Raw genomic sequence first — 25,893 nt, 5'->3', positions numbered from 1 at the left:
ATAGGCGGAAGTGGCGCGCGGGCGCCGGGGATACGAGCACCTGGCGAGGCCTCGGCGGCTGCGGTGGAACGTGCAGGAGTGGGCGAGGAGGAGAAGCAGGAGGTGATGGCGACGGACCTGGGGAGGGGGAGACGCTCCGTCTGGCTGAGGCGCCCCCTGGGCTGGGGTCCCCCTTTCAGGTGACACACTGGCTCGGGAGTGGACGTGCCCCCCCGGGCCTTTCGCCGTGTTTGTGACGCAGACCCCCCCCCCCGCCCCAGCCCCCGGAGAACCTTGATACCGCCCATCTTCATCCTAAGGAGAGAGCGGGAGAGGATGAGGTCGGGAGGCAGGGCGCGGGTGACTTCCTTTCACAAAGAACGGAAACCTGCTGGCACGGTTTCCAGGGAGGAGCATCTGCTTGTCCTCGCCCTTCCGCCCTGCGGCTGGCGAGAGCTCGCTCAGGCCGGTACTTGCAGGCTTGCAAGCCTGAGACCACCTCTGGGAGGGTCTGGTAGGCTATCCCCAGGGCCTCTGGACAACTGTCAGTCGCCTGGGTCCCCCACAACAGCGTTTTCAGTGAAGAACTACGTCTGGGATCTGCGTTCAGCTGGGTACTGTATGGTACTCCGCTGTCCATTTGCAGTGCAAGGTGATTGTTCTCATCGGGTTAAGTTCTTGTCATGAACTTCCACTGGTAGTTCTTCAAATTCCTCCAGTCTTTGCAGCTTAACTCTCTTGCCCACCGTTTTATTTTCTTAAAGAAATGTTGGAAGAAGGTGGAAGGATTTGGCGTTCTAACTTTTTTTTTTTAATGTTGGGCATATGCATTTCTTCTGCAGTAGGATATCAGACGTCAAGAACTGTTTTGGGGATGAATGTTTTCTTATTGGGTTAGTTTGGGACTTGGAAGAGGGAGATGCAGCCTTTGAAAATAATTTAGATAGGTGTTATTTGTAATACTTAATTTCTTAATTTACCTGTAAAGTCCTAATTTTAGTTTTCTCCCTTAGGAAAAAAAACCTGATCTTCAAAAATTAGCACACAGTTTCTTGAACTTTGTGCAATGAAGTGTGTTCAAAAAAATGGGAAGGAATCTTGTTTTTCTGTGTTTTATAATTATACGCCACAGGTCATGATTAATATTCAGAGTCCAGTTAACCTAGCTACATTCTTTTACGCCAGTTAACCTGGCAACATTCTTTTAATTGTAATGCGGAGTGTGGCAAAATACAGAACCGAGTTTTTTTTTTTCAAGGTGCCACATCGTAGTGACATATTTTCCTTATGTTCTACCTTTTTGTAGTGGGAGACTTTTCTTCAAAAGGTTGGGAAAGAATAGGTTAAGAAATTAAATTTTACTTCAGTTGGTATTTTAAATCAACATTGTCACCACTCATTTTATTTTTAAATTTCAATATGTGCTAGAAATGCTACTTTTTTATTGCATTTTAGCAATTATCTGTAACTTCAAGTAATTAAACGTCTGTGTTGACTTTAGGAAGAGACCTTAGGCAGTGATTCACACCTGTGGGGTTTTTTTAAGTTTCAAGGGTTACATGAACTTGTAAATTAAAGCAAAATGTTAATCGTTTAATTTGAAAGCTAATTTTAATTCTGTGCTTGATTTCTTTTTATTTTTTCCTACATCACAAGGACATTAGACCAGTTTCTTTAGATGATGGTTGGTATCAGTCATTAATGCCTGAAATAGAAGGGATATGGCAGACATTCAGGATCACAGTTATTGGCTATCAGAGCTCAGAGTCTTTCTTCACCAGTCACATGATCTGACGAGTGATGTTCTGATTAATAAAACTTCATTCTAAATGCAGGGGAGGGAGAGGAAGCTTAAAAACCTACATGGGGCCAGATTTATTAGAATGTACACCCATTTGTACACCCATTTATTAGTACACCCACGCCTACACGTATGGAAAATAGTTGCTAACCTTTTTATTTCTTCTACCTTCAAACAACATTTAGGTAAGGTCTTTTAAGGCATGCTTTATAAAGAAAGTCATATTCCAAGGGGATCCTACGGGGTGACTTAAAAAGTCTTAACAGAGATGACACTGATCAAACGTAGCATGGGCAACAAGAACAATGTGTAAAAGAAGAAATGGGCAAAGGAAAGGAAATACAGTAAAACTTCTTGAAATTACACGTTTTCTATTTAGAAATATGGCAGGTATCATGTACAACAAATGTTCTTTGATGCCTGTGTATTATTGTTAGTTACAAGCTGTAGGCAGAGCCTTGACCCCAAGTTTAAATTACAGAAGGAGACCTACTTAATCTCTGTAAATCAGCAAACTAGAAGCGATCATGAAGAGGTGACTCTAATTCTTGCCATTTTAAATCACCATGTGGCAGTTTTGGGGTTTTTTTTTTAAAGATTTCCAGAGAGTTCACTGTCAAAATTATTCTTATCCTCTTCTCTCAACTAGAGTGTAAATTTTAATTCCCACTGGGATTGTAACAGACATTCTTTTCTAGGAAGATAAGTTTTCCTTAATAAGTTCTGTTTGTCATAATTCTGCACTTTCCTCAACTTTTACATGAATTTAGTTTTCAGTTTCTATTAATCCAAAGAGAAATTGATAGTCATCTATGGAGTCTTCATGATTGTTTTTCACAGACTAACAAAAAATGATGTGTTTTTCAGCTTTTTACAAACCCAAGAGCTTTATTTCTTTTTTCTAAACAGCTTTATTGAGGTATAATTGATACATACAAAAAATGCACATGTTTAATAGATACAATTTGATGAGTCTGGGCATATACATACACCTGTGATACCATCTCCATAGACAAGGTGATAAACATCTGTCACCACCAGGAGTGTCCTTGTGTCCCCTTTGTGTGTGTGTAGTTAAGAGTGCTTTACATGAGATCTACCCTCTTAACAAATGTTTAAGTGCATAGCACAGACACTGTGTCATAGGGCCTCTACAACAGATGGTCTCTAGAACTTACTCACCTGGTGTAACTGAAACTTTATACCCATGGAACAACTACCAAAGACTTTTTTAAATTGCAGAGATTTTTCTCCAAAGGAAAAAAATGTTTTCTTTTAGCCTAAGAGATGCTGTTGCTAAAACATAGTATCCTTTCTATAATCTTGGTTAAATCTAGCTTTTTGCACAACTTACAGATGTTTGACTTTATTTTAAAATGTTATTAGTAAATAAATTTTACACTTGTCTTGGTAGCTGTAGGAGTTTGGGCTGTTCTTTACTCTTTTCTGCAATTAAAGATGGACTTTAATGTTGAAGACATTATACGTAAACTATTGTGGGCTTTAAAAATTATATCCTCACTGCAAATGGAAACATAATAAAGGCACGTTTACTTTGATGAAATAAATACAGGGTTAGCTTTTAGTTTGTTGCTGTGGAAATAAGAATGGTGTATATTTAATTTAGTCGTGTTTGGAGACTAAGCATATTGTTTTGGTGGATGGGAAGCTTGAATAGGAGAATTAATATATTACTATCCAGAGAGAATAACTCTTACCTGTGTAATTTTCCAAATGTGACTTGAGATATTTTTTGGAGCATAGCACTTTACTTGATGGTCTAAATGTTTTGCTTTAATTGTTTATTTCCTTCTTTAGGGCTTGGCTCAGCAGGCAAAAGAAAGACTGAACAAAGGGGAGGAAACCAACAAAGATAACTTTGGAAGCACTGAATGCTGCAAAATAAGAAAAATGGATCTCAAGTTCAACAGCTCCAGGAAATATATTTCTATCACTGTCCCGTCCAAAACCCAAGCAATGTCACCACACATCAAGTCGATAGATGATATTGTAGTGCTTGGCATAAATCTCAGCAGATTTAACAAACTTACTCAATTTTTCATATGTGTTGCTGGAGTTTTGGTATTTTACCTAATTTATGGATATATACAGGTAAAAAATTAGTCATTTGTTTATAATGTGTTAATTATTGATAATAAATGAGCTCAACTTGGGCACTACTAATAGTTTTGTCCAAGATACTTTCCTTTATAAGATAGCAAGTTTATTCACAAATTTGAGTTTCTTAGTATAGTAGTAGGAAAGAGCTACTTACTTAGGATTAAATTGACTGAAAACAGGGATCCAAATTTTAGAGTGAAATATTTTACATGGGGGAAGGGAAGCAAGAGACAATCTTAAAAAATTAAAATTATGAAAAAATACGAAGTGTTATGTTTTGCAAAATGTAGGTAATTGTGACCATGTGGGGTTTTTTAAATATATAAATTTATTTTTGTTTATTTATTTATTTTTGGCCACGTTGGGTCTTCGTTGCTCCGCATGGGCTTCCTCTAGTTGCAGCGAGCAGGGGCTACTCTTCGTTGCGGTGCGCAGTCTTCTCATTGCGGTGGCTTCTCTTGTGGCAGAGCATGAGCTCTAGGCGCACAGGCTTCAGTAGTTGCACACAGGCTCAGTAGCTGTGGCTCGTGGGCTCTAGAGCGCAGGCTCAGTTGTTGTGGCACATGGGCTTAGTTGCTCCGCAGCATGTGGGATCTTCCCAGACCAGGGCTCAAACCCGTGTCCCCTGCATTGGCAGGCGGATCCTCAACCACTGCGCCACCAGGGAAGCCCCACCATGTGCTTTTTAAAAGAAAATGGTTGAAGTATTGATTGGTATTTTGGAACATAATTCTTACATGAAATTGAATGTTAGCACAAAAGCCACATTCTAGTTCACTCTTGGTTCCTGGAGCTCATTAACAGGTCATTTTGCAAAAGTGTATCAGGATGTTTTCTATTTTTCCAAGGGTGTCTCTTCAATCCTATAATACTTGAATCATCCTTTTCTTGAAGCATCTGTTGTGTTCTCATTCTTGTTGGTTTCCTCTTCTAATTCAACTTTGCCAGAACCTTATTTTTCTGTGATTTTGCCTATGCAAAACATTTCTAACATTGCCAGTTTGTCTTGTATTTGCATTGTTTTATGGGATAGTTGTAAACACTTGACCAGGAAATTCCTGACCTTCAAAGACAAGAGCTGGATGGATGAGGACCCAGGCTAGTGTAAACAGAATGTGTGCATGGGGACCGTTAATTACCAATTGTCAACTCATCAGTGGGTATTTTCAGCTGTTACCAACTTTGCTTTTTTATGCAACTCCCTAACATGAGAAAATCTTTATAGTTGAAGAAAAGGAAAGTGATGTGTTTTCTGAAAACATAGATAATATCTCTGATATTATTTATAATCAGAGTGATCTTAAAAATTGTTGAATGCTTCTCCTTTGTTTTATAGAGATGAAATATAAAACTAAGTATAAAGGAGAAGACAGAATTGTGACTATTCCTTAGCTTCTGAAAATGCTCTAGGGTGCATTAGTGTAAAACAACATGAATTTTAAAATCTTAGTATTTATAATTGACTTTTGTACTAGAAGATGATATAAGAATTCAGATACTACAATGAAGAACAATACAAAATAGTAACTTTTATCAAATGTTAGGATCTCTTATTGAGAAATTTTTTCTTTTGTCCTTCGAAATACCATTGTTACCAAATAGCTTGGGGGCAAAGTTAGCCATTTTAATGGAATATGAATTAGAAATTTACAAATTTCATTAAATTTTTTCTATTTGATAAATGATCAGAGATTTTAATTTACAACTAATATGTGCAAAGTTTCTTTTAAAATAAGATAAACCGATTATAATTGTAACATCACTTTGGTGAGAACTGGCATTGCTACTAATTGGATATTAAAATAAGTTAAAGAAAATGGGGTTTTGTAGTAAATTTAGCAATATAGAAAGTGCAATATTTACGTGAGTGCCAGGGTATTAATAAAGCTATTTTTATGTTTTATAGTTTATAAACCAGAAATGTCCTAAATAACTTACAGAGTTACTTGAACGTGAAATCTAAATTTGTGGAATTACACAGCATCCTAAATGTACAAACTCAGTTCAGGATCTTTTTAGAGGCTGTGTTTAGTTTTTCTTCGAACATAAGTTTATCCATCAATTTCATCTTTTTAAAATTTATTTCAAATACAGCTGAAATATATATATTTGGTGGATAGTTTGATGCATTCAGTTAAGCCAGATAGCTTTATTAGAATACTAATTAATGAGATTAAGAATGGCTTTTTAGGGCTTCCCTGGTGGCGCAGTGGTTGAGAGTCCGCCTGCCGATGCAGGGGACACGGGTTCGTGTCCCGGTCCGGGAAGATCCCACGTGCTGCAGAGCGGCTGGGCCCATGAGCCATGGCTGCTGAGCCTGCGCGTACGGAGCCTGTGCTCCGCAACGGGAGAGGCCACAACACTGAGAGGCCCTCGTACCGCAAAAAAAAAAAAAAAAAGAATGGCTTTTTAACAATTAACAAAAACTGTTTTCATGATATAACATTTTTAAGGAGAGTAACCATTTCTCTATAAGGAGAAGTTTTATGTAGTCTATGGTACAAGAATTCTAAAAAATAGCATTAATTATTGATTATCTTAATATTGGAAAACAGGCCTGAGATAATAGACTTCTAATGAAATATGCTTTTATAAGAGTCCATGAGTCCTTGGATCAGCTGCCTTCCTCATTGTTCTGGGCGACTCTTTTAATTTTGGTCTTTTAAAAAAAGAAAAAAGCATAGGAGGGGGTTGCTTCCTAGTTCTTCCTCCCCTGCTTTCTGTTCTGCTGATTGTCACACCTGGATATCTACTGTCACTTCTTTGGAAAGGCCTCCTAACTTCTCTAATTTTACCTCTCAGAAGCCTTACAGTTTGGATGTTTTTTTGTGCATTTTATTGTTGGGGGTGAAGCTTGGTTTCTATTAAAATGCTGTGCTTATAGGAATGTGCTGTGAGGTAATTGGTCTGCCCCTGGGACTTAAACAGTGTTCATGTCTCTCTTGACAGGAATTAATATTTTCAGTGGAGGGTTTTAAGCCCTATGGCTGGTACCTTACTTTAGTGCAGTTTGCATTTTACTCCATATTTGGCCTAATAGAGCTTCAGCTTATTCAGGACAAAAGGAGAAGGTATGTGGTTTATTTGTTTTTATTTTTTGGCAGTTAAGTACACGAGTAGTAGTTCATTTTTATTGTTTTATTTTTTGCGCACATGGAATATGTTATACATGAAATATACATTTCCCATTAATAAAACATTTAATACCCAAGAATTTTTATCAGTATTATCAACTTATTAAAAATATTAAATATGGTATTTCCATTATACATTGAAAAAAGTGTAATGTTATCAGATTTAAAAATGTTTAGGGCATTTGTTGGCGGTCCAGTGGTTAGGACTCCGGACTTCCACTGTCAGGGGCCGGGTTCGATCCCTGGTGGGGGAACTAAGATCCCACATGCCACGCAGCGCAGCCAAAAAAAAAAAAAATGTTGTTTAGACTCAATAATAAGATCTTCTTAAAATAGGAGAAAGTATTCAGTTGTACATGTATGTTTTTATAATGGAAGTAGGTGTGATTACTGAAAAATTTATGATGGTACTACATAAGAATGGTGATATGAAATATCAATACCTATTTTTATAGTGGTTTTTGAAATGCATAGTTAATGTTTTGTTTTGTGGGATATATTCCACTTAACATCCTCACGTTTGTAATGGCCAGCAGTAGGAATTGCATTCTTGACCATTAGAGAAATTTTATTATGTTCCTTTTTGTCAAAACTAAAAGAGTTTATATAGACAGTAGCTTTTAAATTAACGACCACCTAGGTTTGAGAAATATCTTGAAATATTGTTAATGGCATATTGAGCAATATGCAATTAAAACCTAGACTCCTATCAGAAGGTGGTTGGCAATTTGAATATAACATTTTCTTGGTAAATTTAAGTGTGGTTATCCTGTCGTATCAGACCCTAATATGTGAATATTTCATGTATATATTGAATAGTTTAAATGTAATAAGGAGCTATAATGTTGACATTCTTCATTGATATAAATGTTTAATCCTTCAGTGAAAATAAAAATTTTTCATAGCTACTTTTTTCTTAAATGTTTCTGATGTTTGTATGAAAATAACTATAAAATTTTAAATATTTAAATCAGTAACACCAGTATTTCTTCATGCATCTAATTTTACCTCTCAACCTCTCTATTGCCAATAAATTATTATAGCAGCAGTGTTAAAAACGTTTGAATCTGAGGAGATCTTCTTTATTATTTTCATGTTCTGAAACTCTACAAGACTTAGCTTAGCCATAGGTGGTAGAATAGAAAGTAATTAAATGTGTCTGTCAGGACTAATATATATGGAAGCCTGGCTTCCATATATATTCATTATGTATTGCAAACTGCTGGACCTCTGATTGCTTCTAAAATAAAAGAACCCAATGCTGTATTTATTAAATGAAAAGAACACAAAGATGATGCATCTCCTAACTGTTAAATTTTAAAAAGATACAACTCCCTCTCAGCTACCAAAAGATGGGGAGTGAGCCTCCAGTCATGTTTTTCCCAACCTTTAAACCACATAACCATAACATATTTAAAGTCATTTGTGTTTGATTGAAACATGAGTGAAGGAATTAGGTAGAAGAATTTATAGACCTATAATAAATGTAATTAGAAGTTGAAAACTTTTCATTCCAAGGCACATTAAAAACTTTTTTAGAAAAAGTATAAGTGTATTACAATGAAAATATGCCCAATCCCCTATTTCTGAATTTATTTGAGTGTATATATATCTGAATTTATTTAAGTGACACTGCTCTTTAGACCTTTAATAAGTCAAATTCTTTGCTTAGGTTTTTCTCTCTTCCTATATTTATATGAATATCCATGTACTTGAAGAGTACAGAATTTGGGGTCAGAAAACATGGATTTGAGTCATGTTACTGCCCCCTATTCTGTCAATACCTCAGGGAAGTTTCTTAAATTCTCTCTGTTTCATCATATGGTGATGTGTGATACAGCCCATCATAGACTAGGATACCCTAAATATACTCCAAAGTATATTACTCCAAAGTATATATTTCACCAAAGATCATCTTGTAACTTCTGTGTTAATCACTGTATGTGAGTTTTTAATAAAGGAGATCTGTACCAAATTGAAAAGCTAAGGGGCTTATCAAAGTTACGACTTTCCCATCATATCTAAAGTAGTAAGCAATTGGGGTATTCAAATAGAAACAGTGAGAGTCCTAGAGGCAGGATGATGAAATCTAATCTCATTTCACCAGTGAGAAAGCAGACCTGGAGGAGAGCTGGGATTTCCATGAGCTCGTGCCCCAGGCTGCACTCAGAGTTGGAACCTTTTGAATTTAGGTTTCCTGAGTTCCAGGCTGGTTTTCTTTCTTCCTTTACTGTGTTGCTTTTTTAATCTTGTGATTCTTCTGACCCGAATTTTTATTTTCTGGCCACTGTTTGCAATTTATGGATGAGGAAATTTGCCTCTTCTGACTTTTATCATTACCTGGAGAAGTGGTGCTGTCCTCCTTCACTGATACCCCACTGAGAGTTAAACCCCACGGACAGCATAAAAACCAGTGTCTGTGTACACTGATGCATAACGGGCATGCCCAGTTATTTCCACATGGATTTTAAATGATGACCACTGTGTTAGTAAAGTGTAAGCAAAGGTCTCAAAATTGAAACGTAAGTGGAAATGATGCATTTTAATTGAACTTATCTAGTAAATTATTTTGCCTTATATCTAGCCGTATAAAAAATGTGGAATTTTGTCACCTTGATTTAAACATGAACACAAATCCCAAAATGGAAACTAGATCTAAAAATGCAACATAATTTAATTATATGAATAGTGCACCAATGTACAAGATTATTGTCTTAGACCATTAAGTATCTTGTGAGCATATGCTCACAAGACCAGCTCAGAATTATGAAGATACCAAATTAAGAATCTCCTTTAGGAAATCCAGTTAGAGCCCAAGGTAGAAAATTTGGGATCGTGAGGAGAGTCAGATTCCTCATCTGAAAGTTGATTGTTTTAACATTTTATAGAATTACAGCATTAGAGATGAATCATAAGACATTATGGTAATAAAAACCATGTCTGGAGTTTTAAACCACCTTGTTCTTTTTCTAGAGAAATTCTGCTCAGGTTATTCTAGCAGAATAGATAGATGTATTTTTCCTAATGCTAGATGGAATGTTAGGAAACAACAACAATTTAGAAGTTAATTAACTAAGGTGCCTTTTCCCATTATAGAAGCCAATTTTTTTTTAATCAATTCTTTTTTTCTAAATTTAGTCAAGATGGTTTTTATATGTAGCTATAACTACTGTTAAAAAACCCTAAATGTAATAGCATTTATACTTTCAGTAAGGGTCTAAGTAACTCTCTAATGTACTACTTTTTCAGACAGTTGAGAGTTCTCACTTACAATTGATTAAATAAAGGTAAATTGTTATTTTCACCAACATTCTTTTATACAAGTTAACACTGTTGTAACTTTAAGAATAGTGATATTTTACCGATATTTATAGAAATATTAAACAGAAATTAGAAGAGTAATTAGAAATTTACACATTGTAAACACATTCTCTTACAGTAGTATGAATTGGGTCCCAAAATGAAGATTTTAAAAATTGTCTTTTACAGAATACCAGGAAAAACCTACATGATAATAGCTTTTCTAACTGTGGGTACTATGGGGTTATCAAACACTTCCTTGGGCTACCTGAATTATCCTACCCAAGTCATCTTCAAGTGCTGCAAATTGATTCCTGTTATGCTAGGAGGAGTTTTAATTCAAGGTATAGTAATGATATATTTTCATACTGTTTGAAATTAATAGGATATGTTATGGCATCTAGCATTAGGAAAAACATTAAACTTCAATTAATATCTTTAATGAACAGTCTAGATATTGTAACACTTCTGAGTGATATCTCATTAAAAAAAAAAGCTATTATAAAAACACCGATACTTCTGTGATATATCTCAGGATCTGAAATCAGTAATTTGGAGATGGGGAAAAATAAAAATAGTATTTTGTTTTATTCTTTTAATCTGGAACCTACTACATTTCCAGAAATATTGTATTTACATATTGAAGGCCTAGCTCAGAAGTACCTGGAAAGCTCTTTTTTTCAGTTCTTTCATTTTTCTACTCTCCAGGGCTCTGCTCTCCACCTCCATTATACAAATGGACGATTCCCATGTTGAAGTAAAGCTTAAGCTGAGCAAGTGTTTGTTAACCAGCTCTGCTGACTGTTGACTCCCTAGGATCCCAACTAAATTACAAGCTATGTGAAAATAGGAGTAAAAGGGGAGGCAGTGATAGCGACAAGCAGTGGAACAAGTTTTTGTTTTGTTCATCTGACTGTCATGAGGAATATTCACGTTTTGATAATCACCAAAGTTCTTATAAAGCCTGACTTCATTTTATGCATTATAAGCCTTCCCAAAAGAGCCTTTTAAAATGAAAATGTGTATGTCAACTACTTCACATATAATTTCAGGATAACTGTTCACGCAGGAAAAAACAATGATCCCAATTTCCTATGAAAAATCACATTTCACGTCGTAACTGACTTGGCCTGTATGATATCTCCTTAACAGTCCTTCCAAAAAGTTACGCTACGTGATTTCATTATTTAAACTTGGATGTGCTAAAATAAGGTAATCCTCAGCAACCTAGAAGGTATCTGACCGTAGTATTTGCAAACATATACAGCCTGAATGACTACGCTGGTTTCTTGGTAAACTTACGAAGTATAAGAAAATTCATAGCCTTATGTTATACATAAAGTAAAAGAGGCACTAGTTTCCACAAACTTTTTAAATGTTCATATTTACTCACTATCATAAGAAGGATCTCGTATCTAACTTATAAGGACATTTTGGTGCTCGCGGGGTAATTTTGATTTTCAAAGCCCTTCTGTGACTGTCTCATGCCTTGACCTAAGCGCTCGTGATCATTTTTGACATTGGATATAAAAGGCAGTCCCTGCTCTACTTGTTGAAACACATAGATCTAAAACTGTGCTGAGTGGGTAATTGCATAATCAGGTTGGCTTACATTTATTTTGCACAGGAAAGCATTACAATGTTGCTGATGTGTCTGCTGCCTTATGCATGAGCCTCGGCCTGATATGGTTTACCCTGGCCGACAGCACGGTTGCACCAAATTTCAACCTGACAGGTAAGGAATTTACTTGTATTCCTAGATTTTGTAGGTGTTTCGGTTTAGAGTAAGAATTTTTAGTTTCATGACGGTTTTAAATGATGGTGTGGCATCTGTGATTCTCATATCTAACATAAAGCTTTTGGACTTTCCATATAAGATGTAGTAAAAATATCACAACTCTGGAAACATAACAGTTGTTTTTAGTACCCTTGTATAGTATTTTGACATGACAAGAGGCTGTGTGCCTAGATAGAATCTCCCATTATCAAGTACATGACAGACCAATTTCTTACGAGCTGAATTGGAAATATACACATGAGTTATAGGAGGATCACAGTAGTAATTGTTATTCTCATTTTCTTAAAAAAAATGAAACTTGCAAACTTACTTTTCATTGTTTTAGCTTAAAAAAAGAAAATTATGCTGTTCTTTAATATTGAACTGCGTAATATAAATGTGATCATAACCTTAAAGTGCATAAAGCTTCCACCATAAACACTTTTCCTCATGGTGTGCCATGTGGAATTTTGTAAATTAAATTTAGATCTTTCACGAGGAGAATAGGTATTAAAGTATGTTTAGAAATAAATAAGAATAAAAATAGTGTTGGAATCTCGTTTTTAGTCTAAAGACCTTACAGAGAGATTGCTTATTATATATACAGTATTGTCATTCTTAAACTATTGAGTGTCACTCATAAGATTATTTTAGTTTCATCCCATTTCCTAGCCTGATACCTGACAAAAATATTTCTTTCAAAGGAACTCTGAGAGAACAGGGAGAAAAACAGAGCAAAACAAAATAACAACAAAAAGAGCAGCATATGTTATATATATATATACATATATCAGCAGTACAAACTATAATTATTTGTGAGAAAAAAAGTACGAAGTAATGAAGAAAATCATTTACGTCAACTTTGCTGTTCTTTCTAAGAATCAAAATGTTCCTGACCAGTTGTTAGTCTATGTTTCTTACTAACCTGGTTAATCATGCTAAGTTAATGGATTCAGATCAGCATCTTAGAGCAGCCCTTTAAACCAGCCTTTTATAGACGATGCTGATAGAACCTATTAGGTCTGTTCTTTCAGCTTTGATCATCCGGAGTACGAGTGATCCTTACTTCAGTGAGAAAGCTTAGAGTTGCAGATGTTTCTAACATGGTTTAGGTTTTTCAGGAACACTTCGTTTTCGTGTCAGCAACTGCAAAAGGAAGATTATATTTGAAAACTGAGGGGAAAAGCTGTTTTAGAGGAGTGCTTCACCGTAAAACAAAGATAATGATAATAGCTTGCCTCACACAAAGGTAGTGGAAGGATAGAATGAGGTGCTGGAATAATGAACGTGAAAGCACTTGGCACGTGGTGGGGTGAGGGTGATGACAGTGACGGAGACAGCTGGTTTTGGTGGTCTGTAACTTCTCAGTATAACTCAAGTGCTCACCCTTTCTGAGTTCCGTGGGGATGTTTTTAAGGGCATGAGAACCTAACGATTCCTCATCATTGAGAATAATTGATGAGCACTTATCACAGTCCCTGATCTATGAGTGTATTGTCTGAAGGAGATTAAATTAGCTATTAAGATGGTTACTTAAGGCAGACATAAATAAAACTTCGGATGTATGAAGTGAATATATCAGAATTTACTTATTCAAATAAATGTCCTCCTTTAAAATATTGAGGTAATTCAGATGCAATTCAGGTATTTTCATGCTGTTGCCATTGTTCAGAACAGTTTTGGGATGTCTTTGAATAGCCTTTTAGGAGATGGGACGTTGTTTTCCAAGTCTTGGATAATAGCATGTCTTTTTCTTTCGAGGACAGATTTGATATTTGAAACAAGGAAAAGAGCATTCAGAATCAAGTTTGGTGAATAAAAATGTATATTTAGGTAATAAATACCAAAGCTAGATGATAAAAAGTCAAATTGAAGAATAAGTATGAAAACTTGAAAATTCTCAATTAAGTGCATACACATGTACATTTATTTTTCTGCTACCCATTTTTTTTTTCCGCGGTACGTGGGCCTCTCACTGCTGTGGCCTCTCCCGTTGCGGAGCACAGGCTCCGGACACGCAGGCTCAGCGGCCATGGCTCACGGGCCCAGCCGCTCCGCGGCATGTGGGATCTTCCCGGACCGGGGCACGAACCCGTGTCCCCTGCATCGGCAGGCGGACTCCCAACCAGTGCGCCACCAGGGAAGCCCTCTGCTACCTTTGATTGCTTATATAGTTTTTAAAAATAGAGAAAACTTCAAATCCTACCAGACTCACAGATATAACCAAGGTTGCGGTTTTTTGTTTGTTTTTTTGTTTTTCTTTGGTAAAGCACCATGACCGGTGGCCAGTGTCCTATATACTTGCAGGTAGTAGCGTGCTTCTCAGGTACACATGCACATTTGTATGAGTGTGTTGAATTCCAGATTTGTTCATCTCAGTTGTATGTGTTATTTTAATTATACAATAATTAAATGTTACTTAAGTTATTCAAAAATGAGTTTGAAGAGAGAATTCTTTCTGTGAAAACTAAGTTAATTTTAAACACTTTGACAAGTCAATAAAATCACTGTTGAATTAAGTGTGGGTAAAAATTGGGGGGAAGCTTAAAAATATGAAAGGACTGTATACCCTGATTGTTTCACAAGTTCCTAAGCTTTCGGTGCACTTTTTAAAAACAACTTGGAAATCATAGAGACTGTGTGTTCTGAATGCAGCTTGCACAAAGGCAAGTGCAGAATTTTGGTACAGACCCATACTCAAAGAAGAGGCCTTAACAGCTGCATTATGTTTATGTGTTTTAAATTAAATATTTTAATAATATGGGTACTATTTTTACGCTTTCCCTCTTCCTTTGATTGTTTGAATTAACTGACTAGATCTAAGAATCTCTTCTGTATTTGTTTAATACAGTGTTTCTTTCAAACATATAATCTGCTTAAAAGCAGAAATATTATTTGACATGATTGTGAAACACAACAAGGTGACAGCATTAATGCAATTTATTAGTATTAGTTGGGGTTTTTTTGTTTGTTTTTTTTTTAATAACATCACCTACATGCCTGTTACAACTGGTTGTGGATAAAAATACTCAACTTTGCTGAGCAAATGTGATTTAAGGTCTGATTTTGGTTTTTTAGCCCAATTAAATTTCTGATAAGTCTTGATTATCGTTCATATGTGTAAATGAGGTTACTTTTTCTTCTGCCTTCTTGAAGGTGTGATCCTCATCTCCCTGGCACTATGTGCAGATGCTGTCATTGGAAATGTCCAAGAGAAAGCTATGAAACTTCATAATGCTTCTAATTCGGAAATGGTAAATACTCTAGTGCTTTTTCTTCACATCAGACAGACTCAAAAATGACGATATACTTAATTTTATGACATAATTATGGTATTGAAGACTGGCATTGCAATTTTAAACTAGTTTATCATCATTATTTTCATAAAAGTAGTACGTTCAAATATTATAGGAAGGTAAAAAGTAAAATACCATTATCACTGCTGATACCTTATTGCAAGCATTTGATAAATTTTTTCCTCTTTGATTTATGGAGTTTGGGGCGTGTTAAAAAAAATGCTTTGTTACATCATTTTTCTTCTCTCTTTGTATTTGGCATTATTTTCCATTTAGAAGTTTGTAATTTACATGTAGTTTAGCTTATCTTTTCCTTCATGACTTCTAGCTATGTATTATGATTGAAAAGGGCTTTTCCAACGCTAACATTTAAGAATGTTATGCCCATTGCCTACTAGTTTTATAATTTCCTTATTTATTAAATCTTTGATCCAACCAAAACTTTAAAAAAATTTTCTTCCGTATGGCTATCCACTTTGCCCAACATCATTTATTGAATAATTCACTTTTCTAATTTTTATTTTAAATACCTTCTTTTATCCTATCTTATTCTAATGCAGGGTTCACAGTTTTATTCTTTCAAGCTTATTTCTGCACCAGAACCATATAATGACAGCAGCTTTATCACCATACATTTACCATCTGTTAGGACTAGCCACCTTTGTTCCTTTTGTTTTTCAGAATGTTACTACCAGTAGTTATTCTTGGGTGTTCCTATCCCCAAATAAACTAGAAACCCATTGCTATTGTGATTGGTATGGCATTGAATTATAAATTAATTTAGGGAGAATGGCATCTATACACTTGATTCTTTCAGTCCAAGAATAAGGTATGACTTTCCTTTTATTCAAGCGTTACTTTTAAATGTCCCTTAGATTTTAAAGTTTTCTTTGTATAACTCCAGTTATTTTTCATTGAAGTTATTGTTAGGTGTTTCATCTTTTTGCCGTTATTACTGCAAATAATGCCTTTTCTTCCAATATATCTCCTAGCTGGCTGGTGTTTGTATATAGGAAGGTTGTTATGCTGTGTTTGCATTAGTTTTGTAGCCCATCACCTTGCTAGACAGACAGAGCACACAGCAGTAAGGATATGTAGGACTGGTTACTTAGTCAACAGAGTGGGGCATCTTTACAGTGTCCCTAAGAACATAGGAACTTTAATCTTGGTCAGGAGTTTTCTTGATCATCATCACCACTCTCCCTAGATAAGATAACGATCAGAGAATTAAGGAATTGTAAGTAGGTAGAAAGAATGTAATACAGTGGTTAAGATGTAGGCTCTGGACTAAGATAGCCTTAGTTCTCTACTAGCTCTCCTGTTTAGGAAAGTGACTTAATATCGCTAAGTTTTAGTTTTTCCATCCGCACATTGGGGAATGATGATTAAGAGTGCCTGTCTCTTAGGTTGGTTGTGAGAAATAAATGGAATAATCCATATAGAGCGTTATTAGCACAGTACCTGACACATAGCAGGTATTTAAGTTTGATGATGACACTGATTCTGCTTATAAGGAGTGTAATAGAAAGATTGGTAGGAAAATTGGGAAATTAAGCAATAGGTATGTCATATACTGCTTATTTTCATTGTATTTTAATGTACTTGCAAACTTAATGTTTGGGTTTTTTCATGTCTAATAAGTAGTTTTAGAGTATCTTTGTTTTGTGTATGTTTTTAGGACCACCAACATTAAAATCTGGTTTGAATTCAGTAATTAAACGAGGCAAAAAATGAATAATTAGGTAACCATTTATGAAAGGATTAGTACTGCTGTGTTATGTTGTACCTAAAATAATGTGTAAACTTATAAACAGAATCAACCATCATTTCCAGAAAATTAGGCCATATTGAAACAATACTGTGACTTTTAAAATGGTTTCCTCTACAGATTTAATGAAATAAAGACATTGAGCCATATATTGAAAACCTTCATTTTACACCTTTGGTTAAATAGCACTTTTTTCCACTCTGTTTTTCTCTACTCTAGGTTTTGTATTCGTATTCAATCGGTTTTGTGTACATTTTATTGGGATTGACATGCACTAGTGGATTAGGCCCTGCAGTCACATTTTGTTCAAAGGTAAACGCTAATCACATTTTTAAAAATAAACATCTTCCATTAATTAGTTTCCTCTGTATTTCTAATTCCCCTTGTCCAAAAAGACTGTTTTATGTAATTTGATAACTCCTTTAATACAATATATGTAAATCAGAAATTATTTCAGAAATGAAATAATTTATATTTAAATTCTTTATCCTCGCTCTTTCCTATAAGTTAATTTTTAAACTATTCATAACGTAGAAGTTGGGGATTTTTCATTTCATCCTCATTTTTCCATTAAATCAGAATCTCTGCTTGACTGCATTGTTGAATGGCTTATTATTGCTCAGAAAGTTGATTAAAATCTGTCGTTTTCTTTCATTTGTAATACCTCAGGGTTTGTTTTGCATTTTTCTAACAGGCTTTTTATATTTGCAGGATCCAGTTCGGACCTATGGTTATGCTTTCCTTTTTTCCCTCACTGGGTATTTTGGAATCTCTTTTGTTCTGGCTTTGATTAAAATTTTTGGTGCACTTTTTGCTGTAACAGGTAAGACCGATATACTTGCTTAGATTATGAAATAAGCATTTAAATTTTCTTTGATATTCTTTTTCACAAGGTAAGGGCAGCATCTGCTCTTCATTAAAAAGAAAATTGTCGGGAATTCCCTGGTGGTCCAGTGGTTAGGACTCGGTGCTTTCACTGCCGGGACCCAAGTTCAGTCCCTGGTCGGGAACTAAGATCACTGAAGCCGCACAGCACAGCCAAAAAGAAATTTTTTTTGAAAGAAAGAAAGAATATTGTCACATTTCACCAATTTATTCCTTGGCTTATGGTATTTCTTTAAAATTCTAAAGAAAATGATGTTTGATCTGAATTTCTTATTTGAAGGTTTAATTTTTTTTTTTGCGGTACGCAGGCCTCTCACTGCTGTGGCCTCTCCCGTTGCGGAGCACAGGCTCCGGACGCGCAGGCTCAGCGGCCATGGTTCACGGGCCCAGCCGCTCCACGGCATGTGGGATCTTCCCAGACCGGGGCACGAACCCGTGTCCCCTGCATGGGCAGGCGGACTCTCAACCACTGCGCCACCAGGGAAGCCCTGAAGGTTTAATTTTAAAATCAGATATATGCATTTATCTAGATAGTAACTTTAAGTACATTAAAAGATGTTTTTATTAAAAAGTATGATGGGATGCATACCTTCCAGGAAAAATACTGTATTTAATCACTTTTAATTTATAATGGAAAATTACAGTTTTGTTACACTTAAAACATGACAGGTATATTTTAAGCAAAGGTTTTGGGGCCTTTCGTTTGTACACTTTCTAGAACCTCAACCAGATGAGCTTCCCTTTTCACTAATAATTATTATGCACGTGCTCTGTGCAAGGACTTTGCTTGGCATGTCAGAGAAATGGAGGTTGTTACTTGCTTTGCTTTGGAGGAGTGAGGGGAGCAGGTGCAGGGCTGCAGGTGAGGCCCAGTGAGGGGAGCAGATGACTCCAATTGCTGCCTCATACTGTTTGCCAAAAGAATGGTCCACATGACAAATGCTCTCAGTATCTCCCATCTGGAGAGAGCCCTGGGTGAAGCCCATCAGGATGGGAAGCCGTGTGACCTGCCATGAGGAACGCTAGGCTGGGGTGTGAGAGAAGGTGCAGCCCAGTCCCAGCCCTGACGTTTAATGATACGAGACCTGGAGAGTAAGTCTCTCCTCTTCCCTGGGCCTCGTTTCTCTCTTTTGTGAAGAGATTGGGTTGGACAAGATCATCTCTGTCAGAGATCTGTAGAATTTACATCCATAAGGCGTTTACACCTTACTCATTTACCTGATTTTGATTTTTCACGGTTTTAGAGGAATATTTATTTTAATACCACAGAGGAAATGAAACAAATGAATAAATGCCCCCTCTGTAAAAGTATATTTCTTCCTAACTGTTCTCTTTATTTGCTCACATATGACTCTGCTTTTTAAAGTTTATGTCCCTAATGGTAAGTAGAGGGAATTTAATTGTAGATTGGGCCATATCAGCAACCTTCCAAGTCAGCTTATGCTGTCAAGAAAGATCGCAAATGCATACACTTAGCTTGGGTTTCAGTTTTGTTTGTAAGATAGTAGCTGTTCAAAAAGAGTCTGATATCAGTCTGTATGTGTTGATGAGCCCTGTGATTGGTATAAAGAAATGTGAGATGCAATCCTTGTGTTGAAGGTGCAGGCAGGTGTCTTTCTCTCTCACGTGAAACAAATCCAGAGATGGTAATATAACAGCTAACATGTCCATAGCCCTTATTATGTACCAGGTACCATTTTAGCTATTTTACATATATTATTCATCTTAACCTCACAATGATCCCATAAAGTAGGTGCTGTTATTGTTCCATTTTACAAATGGGTAAACTGAGGCACAGGGTGGTTAAGTGGCTTGCCAAGTGATCAGCCAGCTAGTAAGTTGCAAAATCAGTATTTCAACTGAGGCCGTCTAGCTCCAGACCTGTCCTCTTAACCGTATGCCATGTGCCTCCCAAGCTGGCATGGTAGCTCCAGCTCCTTAGGAATCCAGTCCCTCTTTCTGCTCTGCCATCCTCGTCCTCATTCCAGACGGGGTAGGTGGAGAGAAGATGAAAGACACATCCTTCTCTTTATGGAAAGTTCCTACAAATCACACTCCTAGAGACAGCACTTCTGCTCACACTTCGTTGTCCAAACTTAGTCCCGTGACCACACCTGACTGTAGGAGAGGCTGGGAAGGTACCCCAGTTAAAAGTAGGGGTCTTTTTACTAAAGTAGTAGGAAAAATAGATTTGGGGAATCGGGCTCTAACAGTTTCCAAAACAGTTTCTTCATCTGGTATTCATTCATTAATTCACACTTTGAAGATTAAGTGCCAGGAACTACAGAGTCTGTGGAAATGAGGACAAGGAACTGAGTAAAGCACACAGTCTAGTGGTGGAAAGGTGTACCGGAGCCACGTGCAGAGTTCCTCTCTGCACCTGGGTGAGACGAGGGAGGAAAGCTTCAGGCCATAATCCTTGAAGGACAGTGTACAGAGGACTGGAAAGATGTCTCATGGTCTTACCCATAGATGCCCACCACTAGGATGTCCTTTAGATTGCTGCTTTTAAAGATACGGAATCCAATCGCATCTTCCTTGGAAAAGTCCTTTCTTTCCTGTCAGACTAAGTATGTCTCCCTAAAGGATGACGTGCCTCCGTAGCCTCATGGCCTCCATCAAGCACTTATTACAGTTGTACTTTAAATGTAACTCTATTATTTAATGTCTGTAACCCTGCTAGCCTATAAATTCCATGGTACCAGAAGCAGTGACTTTCTGTTTGATTTTCTTCTTTTTTCGCTTTCCTTTGTTTCCTTGGCACCTCACGTAGATCTTGGCACACAGTAGGCTCTGTAAATATTTGTTAAATAAATTATTTCCGAAATATTACCAAGACAATAGGCGCATTCTAAAACCACCCTTTTTCTCCCTACAGTGACAACAGGGAGAAAAGGAATGACCATTGTACTTTCATTTATATTCTTTGCCAAACCATTCACGTTTCAGTAAGTACTTTTTACTTCGACAAGTTTCTCTACCTTTAGATACTTTTGTTTCACGTCTACTCTTAAACAGCCTTAATTTCTTTGTAAAGAATCCTTTTCATCTTGACCCAGATTTATTGATGTGTCTTCTGTTTCAGAAATGTATGTAATTATTTTGAAGAAATCATTTTGTATACTTAAATTGCCTAACCAGTCCCAATGCACATGCGACCCTGTTTCCAGTATAAATGAATGTGAGTGATGTGGTGAGATTAAGGGACTCCCCTTGCCCTGGTGCAAATATATAAATTTTATGTATGTACATACATGGTTTTTAAAATTGTTAAGTTTATTTGCTGTCTTTTCCCACAAAGGATTTGAGTTAGAGTTGCACCCTAATGGTTTTCTTAGTTTGTGGTTTTCGGTGGAAGCATTGACTGTTTTCTTTACTGTCTAGTATGTATTTGAAATTAGCATCATTTCAACTTATATTCGTTGGTAATTGAGAAGATTCAGACTTAGAAATTATCAATGTACAGTCATCCCTTGGAATCCATGGGGTGCCAGTTCCAGGACCCGCACGTATACCAAAATCCAAGGATGCTCAAGTCCCTTTCAGTCAGCTCTTTATGTCTGCGGGTTCCACATCTGCACACAGAGGGCTGACTGTATATTTATTGAAAAAATCCACGTGTAACTGGACCTGTGCAATTCAAACCTGCGTTGTTCAGGGGTCAGCTGTATGAGCTTAAAGGTAACCACAAATAAACTTTCAGCAATGTATAGTCGGTCTTCTGTATCCATGGGTTCTGCATCTGCAGATTGAATCAACCAACTACAGAGCAAAAATAGTCAGAAAAAAAATTCCAGGAAGTTCCATAAAGTAAAATTTGAAGTCCAACTCCTACCAAAAGCCTCAGGAGTATGTTTAAAGCCCCGGATATGTAAACCTGCCAATGGCCTTCTTAGGAATTCAATTCAGCAGTCCAACTAGCTGGGGTATAATACAGAGAGATAAAAAGGGACGCATCCTGAGAAAGTAGGAGAATTGGCATTGATTACTACAATGACTACCTGGTACCTATTTACATGACATCTACATGTGTTAAGTATTGTAATAATTTAGAGATGATTTAAAGTAGACACAAAGTTGTGCATAGGTTATATGCAAATACTGTGCCATAAATAAAGGACTTGAGCATCCAGTGATTTTAGAAAACTCTGTCTGTTTTCTATAAATTAGCCTCTCTTTCTGCAGGGGCTAAGTAGGCCATTGGCAGGTTTACATATCCAGGGCTTTAAACATACTCCTGAGACTTTTGGTAGGAGTTGGACTTCAAATTTGCTATTATCCTCAAAGAAATGAACTACATTTAGTATCTTGTAAAGTGCTTTTCCTACATATATACTTAACATTAAAAATATAGAATTCTGGGCTTCCCTGGTGGTGCAGTGGTTGAGAGTCCGCCTGCCGATGCAGGGGACACGGGTTCGTGCCCCGTTCCGGGAAGATCCCACGTGCCGCGAAGTGGCTGGGCCTGTGAGCCATGGCCATTGAGCCTGTGCGTCCGGAGCCTGTGCTCTGCAACGGGAGAGGCCACAGCCGTGAGAGGCCCGCGTACCGCAAAAAAAAAAAAAAAAAAAAAAAATATAGAATTCTGTCTAGTGTGATCTAAATATTATTTGTAAAATAAAACAAATACTGTTGATGTCATCAAATTCTGTGGTTAATGACAAATTGTGACTCTGACATTAATCTTTTTTCCTTATTTTTTTTCCCTTAGGTATGTATGGTCTGGTTTGTTAGTTGTCCTTGGTATATTTCTCAATGTTTACAGCAAAAATATGGACAAAATAAGACTCCCATCGCTGTATGATGTGATAAACAAAACAGTGGAAGTGAGGAGGTCGGGGACGTTGGCACAGACTGTCTAGGCAGTGATTCGCTTTATAACGTAGAATTAATTCATCAATCAATTAACTTTCCAAAGGGACTTTTATAAAAACCAGAGGCTCTGAAGGCATGCTGTCATTTGTGGATGGATTACATGTGAAGTCACCCTTTCTTCAGAATCTTTGTTGGACTGTTTAACTTCCAAAGCAATCAAAAGAGCCGCACCCGGCACACCTTAGAATAAAACGTCAAGATGAAGGACTGTGACGCTTACACTCTGTTGAGAATGTCACTGGAAATGGACCATGTTGCAAGAAAAAATGGATATCATTATGACATATCAAAGAAATTGATATGTAAACGCAGATTGTTTTCTTTTTTCCGTTCCATTTTGGTGGTGTTATTTAAATTGATTCTCTGTTGTAAGAGTGAACTGATGGTTTAAGTCTAGAGAGAATAACTTCATTATAAATAAAAATTATTCTCTGATTTTTTTCTTTAAAAGAATGTGATGGAATTGGGGTAGTGAAGGTTGGATTTTGTTACGAAGATGGGAAGTACAGTGTACATAAACTTTACAACTTAGGCTTTTCTCTGATCATTTAAAAGTATTTATTAGAGAAAATGTGCTTTACATTTTCTGTGGAATATAGGCAATAGAGTAAAAATAGTCATCATCCTGTATCCTGTAAGTATGTATCACAAGCCAGATTTCCTATTATCCATCAAAGGTGCTAAAAGATTTCATGATTTGGATTTTTAAATTGAAGGGAGGGACTTCCCTGGCGGTCCAGTGGTTAAGACTTCACCTTCCAATGCAGGGTGTGCAGGTTCAATCCCTGGTCAGGGAGCTAAGATCCCACATGCCTCGTGGCCAGAAAACCAAAACATAAAACAGAAGCAATAGAGTAACAAATTCAATGAAGACTTTAAAAATGGTCCACATCAAAAAAATCTTAAAAAGTAAAATAAAAATAAATTGAAGGGAAAATAATTGATGTCTTAAATTACTATAAAATAATAAAATTATCATAGTGTTTCTTAAAAATGAAATTTAATTTGACAGCTTGAAGATGAAATTGGATAAATTAAAAAACAAGTAGATTTAGCAAATTCACACAATATGTTGCTTGCACAGTTGGTTTTTTTTGTTGTTTTGGTTTTTTTTTTTTTTGCGGTACGCAGGCCTCTCACTGTTGTGGCCTCTCCCGTTGCAGAGCACAGGCTCCGGACGCGCAGGCTCAGCGGCCATGGCTCACGGGCCCAGCCGCTCCGCGGCATGTGGGATCCTCCCGGACCGGGGCACGAACCCATGTCCCCCGCATCAGTAGGTGGACTCTCAACCACTGTGCCACCAGGGAAGCCCGCTTGCACAGTTCTAACTCTAAATTCAGAAAGACTTTGGCCCTGATTTTTTAGCAGTAAGTTTTGGAATTGCTTCCACTGTATTAAAAAAATCCTATTAATCTTCATTTTCAGTGTAAATGTTGGTTAAAACAGCTTAATATCCATGCTCTTAGTAATATCACATATTTTGTGAGTATAGTATACTTGGAATATGTAATCTCATTCTTAAAATTCCACTGTATTCTGATGGTGACCTAAACCTGTTTTGTGCATATGTGGGTGCAGCAGAGCCCATGATAATTTAAGGATCTAGCCCAAGAAATTCTGCCTGGTCTTCATGTGTCATATGTTAAATTAAATACTGTGGGTGTTTTTTCCCCCAAATGATAATCATTTTTAAAGTTTTCATATTTTAAAGTGAAAGGAATGTTAATTTGCACTTCATACTACTGCCTTAAACTCTAAGACAGTAAGGATTTGTGCTGTTTAAAAAAAAGTTAATTTTCCTGAATCCTTGATAAAATATAAATTTAACTTATCAAGTCATCTTTTTATCCCCATACTTTTCTAATGTTTTTGCCTGTTACGAGCTCCGCATCCCACCTACGCCATCCCCAATTTTAAACAATTTAGCACTGTTTAAAAATCAGTTTGTCAGGGATTCCCTGGTGGCGCAGTGGTTGAGAGTCCGCCTGCCAATGCAGGGGACACGGGTTCGTGCCCCAGTCCGGGAGGATCCCACATGCCGCGGAGCGGCTTGGCCAGTGAGCCATGGTCGCTGAGCCTGCGCGTCCGGAGCCTGCGCTCCGCAACGGGAGAGGCCACAGCTGTGAGAGACCCCCATGTACCGCAAAAAAAAGAAAAAAAAAATCAGTTTGTCAGGCTAACCCTTTACACTCCATTTCCCTTGTTGACCTGCCATCAGAAGGAGGTAAACTTCATCTCACTTATTTGTATCCATGGAATAGTAGTAGTCTAAAATACAGAATAATTTCTGTAGTGAAGGAAATCAACATTGGGATGTGTACTTTGTGCCAGATTTAAAATATGACCTTTCATGAATATGTCATCCCAGCAACCAAAAAAAGTAATAATAAGGGAATTTAAAATATTAATTGCAGGAGTTCCCTGGTGGTCCAGTGGTTAGGACTCTGCGCTTTCACTGCCGAGGGCCCGGATTCAATCCCTGGAACAGTGCAACAAAATAACAATAGCAGAAGAATGTAGCCAACTCTTTGTGGATCACTGTGTCAAGATCTGACCTAGAGGTAAGCCAGCCTGGCCAGAATCCTCAGCAAGGCATGTTGTATAGTAAAGAATTTGGCCAACCTTTGTCCTCGATTTCTGGAGGGAGCTTCTAGTCCTTGGAGTTTCCCATGATAGGAATTGTTAGTCTTGGTGGTTCCAGGGTCGGGGCTGGCCTTGCTGGAAAGTCTCACCGTGTGACTATAGGATTAGGGTTTTGAGCCTCAGGATATCGGCCCAACCTTTGGGGAAGGTAAGGGGTTTGGAGATAAGACTGAGTTCAATCGCAAGATCAGTGATTCAGTCAATCATGGCTACATAGTGAGACCCAATATAACCTCCGGAGACCAAGGTTTGGGATTGCTTCCCTGATTGTAGGTACCCACGGATGTGCCAGGAGGGTGATGCTCCTTGCCCCA

At 37.1% G+C, this 25,893-nt stretch overlaps 1 protein-coding gene across 3 annotated transcripts; it reads left to right on the top strand.

The window, feature by feature from the left end:
* The first annotated feature begins 15 nt into the window (after window positions 1-15).
* SLC35B3 (solute carrier family 35 member B3) lies at window positions 16-24,255 on the top strand. Of its 3 annotated transcripts, none has more exons than XM_079933551.1 (10): window positions 16-179; window positions 3,599-3,892; window positions 6,851-6,972; window positions 10,525-10,679; window positions 11,963-12,070; window positions 15,269-15,366; window positions 17,396-17,488; window positions 17,888-17,999; window positions 20,940-21,009; window positions 22,773-24,255. In XM_079933551.1, the coding sequence occupies exons 2-10, from the start codon at window positions 3,692-3,694 to the stop codon at window positions 22,921-22,923; spliced, it is 1,110 nt and encodes a 369-aa protein (XP_079789677.1). In that variant the 5' UTR covers window positions 16-179; window positions 3,599-3,691; the 3' UTR covers window positions 22,924-24,255. The 3 variants fall into 3 exon arrangements, with proteins under 3 accessions (XP_079789677.1, XP_079789676.1, XP_079789675.1); XM_079933550.1 differs by having other exon boundaries at window positions 31-102; XM_079933549.1 differs by having other exon boundaries at window positions 40-631.
* Window positions 24,256-25,893: the final 1,638 nt, after the last annotated feature.

This window comes from Stenella coeruleoalba (assembly GCF_951394435.1).
Source record: "Stenella coeruleoalba genome assembly, chromosome: 10".
Classification (NCBI taxonomy): Eukaryota; Metazoa; Chordata; class Mammalia; order Artiodactyla; family Delphinidae; genus Stenella; species Stenella coeruleoalba.
This window is presented reverse-complemented; position numbering and strand designations above follow the sequence as displayed.

Coding starts and splice junctions, on each gene's coding strand:
- SLC35B3 (XM_079933551.1), top strand. CDS start 3,692: ATGGATCTCAAGTTCAACAGCTCCAGGAAATATATTTCTATCACTGTC. Junction 6,973..10,524: donor ATTCAGGACAAAAGGAGAAG/GTATGTGGTTTA, acceptor TGTCTTTTACAG/AATACCAGGAAAAACCTACA. Junction 15,367..17,395: donor ATGCTTCTAATTCGGAAATG/GTAAATACTCTA, acceptor TCTCTACTCTAG/GTTTTGTATTCGTATTCAAT.